The 1,007-nt window shown below is 51.2% G+C and overlaps 1 protein-coding gene and 1 long non-coding RNA gene across 3 annotated transcripts in view; one reads left to right on the forward strand and one right to left on the reverse strand.

Annotated features, from left to right (window-relative positions):
• LOC142908141 (uncharacterized) overlaps nucleotides 1-105 on the forward strand; it is a 22,052-nt gene extending 21,947 nt beyond the window's left edge. Inside the window, exon 3 of one of the 2 annotated variants that reach the window (XR_012931617.1) lies at nucleotides 1-105. This exon is cut by the window's left edge and continues 340 nt beyond it. This is a non-coding gene — a long non-coding RNA (uncharacterized LOC142908141). The other variant, XR_012931616.1, reaches the window with a different exon arrangement.
• Nucleotides 106-983: 878 nt separating this feature from the next.
• LOC116937387 (uncharacterized) overlaps nucleotides 984-1,007 on the reverse strand; it is a 25,746-nt gene continuing 25,722 nt past the window's right edge. Inside the window, exon 5 of the mRNA XM_076058421.1 lies at nucleotides 984-995. Coding sequence (XP_075914536.1) covers nucleotides 984-995 — 12 coding nt within the window. The remainder of the gene's footprint in view (nucleotides 996-1,007) is intronic.

Raw genomic sequence — 1,007 nt, forward strand, 5'->3', positions numbered from 1 at the left:
CGGCACGGACAGGAAGTGCTGTCCCCGCCCAGAGGATTCGGGTCGACAGATTCGAACGCCGGTAGGATGGTTACTCAGTCAGTCACTCAGTCACTCAGTCAGTCACTCACTCACTCAGTCAGTCACTCAGTCACTCAGTCACTCACTCAGTCACTCAGTCACTCACTCAGTCACTCAGTCAGTCAGTCACTCAGTCACTCACTCAGTCACTCAGTCAGTCACTCAGTCACTCAGTCAGTCACTCACTCACTCAGTCACTCAGTCCTCACTCAGTCACTCACTCACTCAGTCACTCACTCAGTCACTCAGTCACTCACTCAGTCACTCAGTCACTCACTCAGTCAGTCAGTCACTCAGGTCACTCACTCAGTCACTCAGTCACTCACTCAGTCACTCACTCAGTCACTCAGTCACTCAGTCAGTCACTCAGTCACTCAGTCACTCAGTCAGTCACTCAGTCACTCACTCAGTCACTCACTCAGTCACTCAGTCACTCAGTCAGTCACTCAGTCATCAAGTAGTCACTCAGTCAGTCACCTCACTCAGTCACTCACTCAGTCACACACTCAGTCACTCACTCACTCACTCAGTCACTCACTCAGTCAGTGAGTCACTCAGTCAGTCACTCAGTCAGTCACTCAGTCACTCACTCAGTCACTCAGTCAGTCACTCAGTCAGTCAGTCACTCACTCAGTCACTCACTCAGTCACTCACTCAGTCACTCACTCACTCAGTCACTCACTCACTCACTCACCCACTCACTCACCTACTCACTCAGTCACTCACTCACTCCGTCACCACTCACCCACTCATTCACTCACTCACTCAGTCACTCACTCAGTCACTCAGTCAGTCACTCAGTCACTCACTCACCCACTTACTCACTCACTCACTCACCCACTCACTCACTCACCCACTCACTCAATTACTCACCACTCACCACTCACTCACTCACTCAGTCACTCAGTCACTCACCCACTCACTCACTCACACAACTCACACACTCA

The sequence above is a fragment of the Petromyzon marinus genome (genome assembly GCF_048934315.1).
Source record: "Petromyzon marinus isolate PM22_M1 ecotype Great Lakes invasive population chromosome 73 unlocalized genomic scaffold, UKy_Petmar_22M1.pri1.0 chr73_unloc.4, whole genome shotgun sequence".
Classification (NCBI taxonomy): domain Eukaryota; kingdom Metazoa; phylum Chordata; class Hyperoartia; order Petromyzontiformes; family Petromyzontidae; genus Petromyzon; species Petromyzon marinus.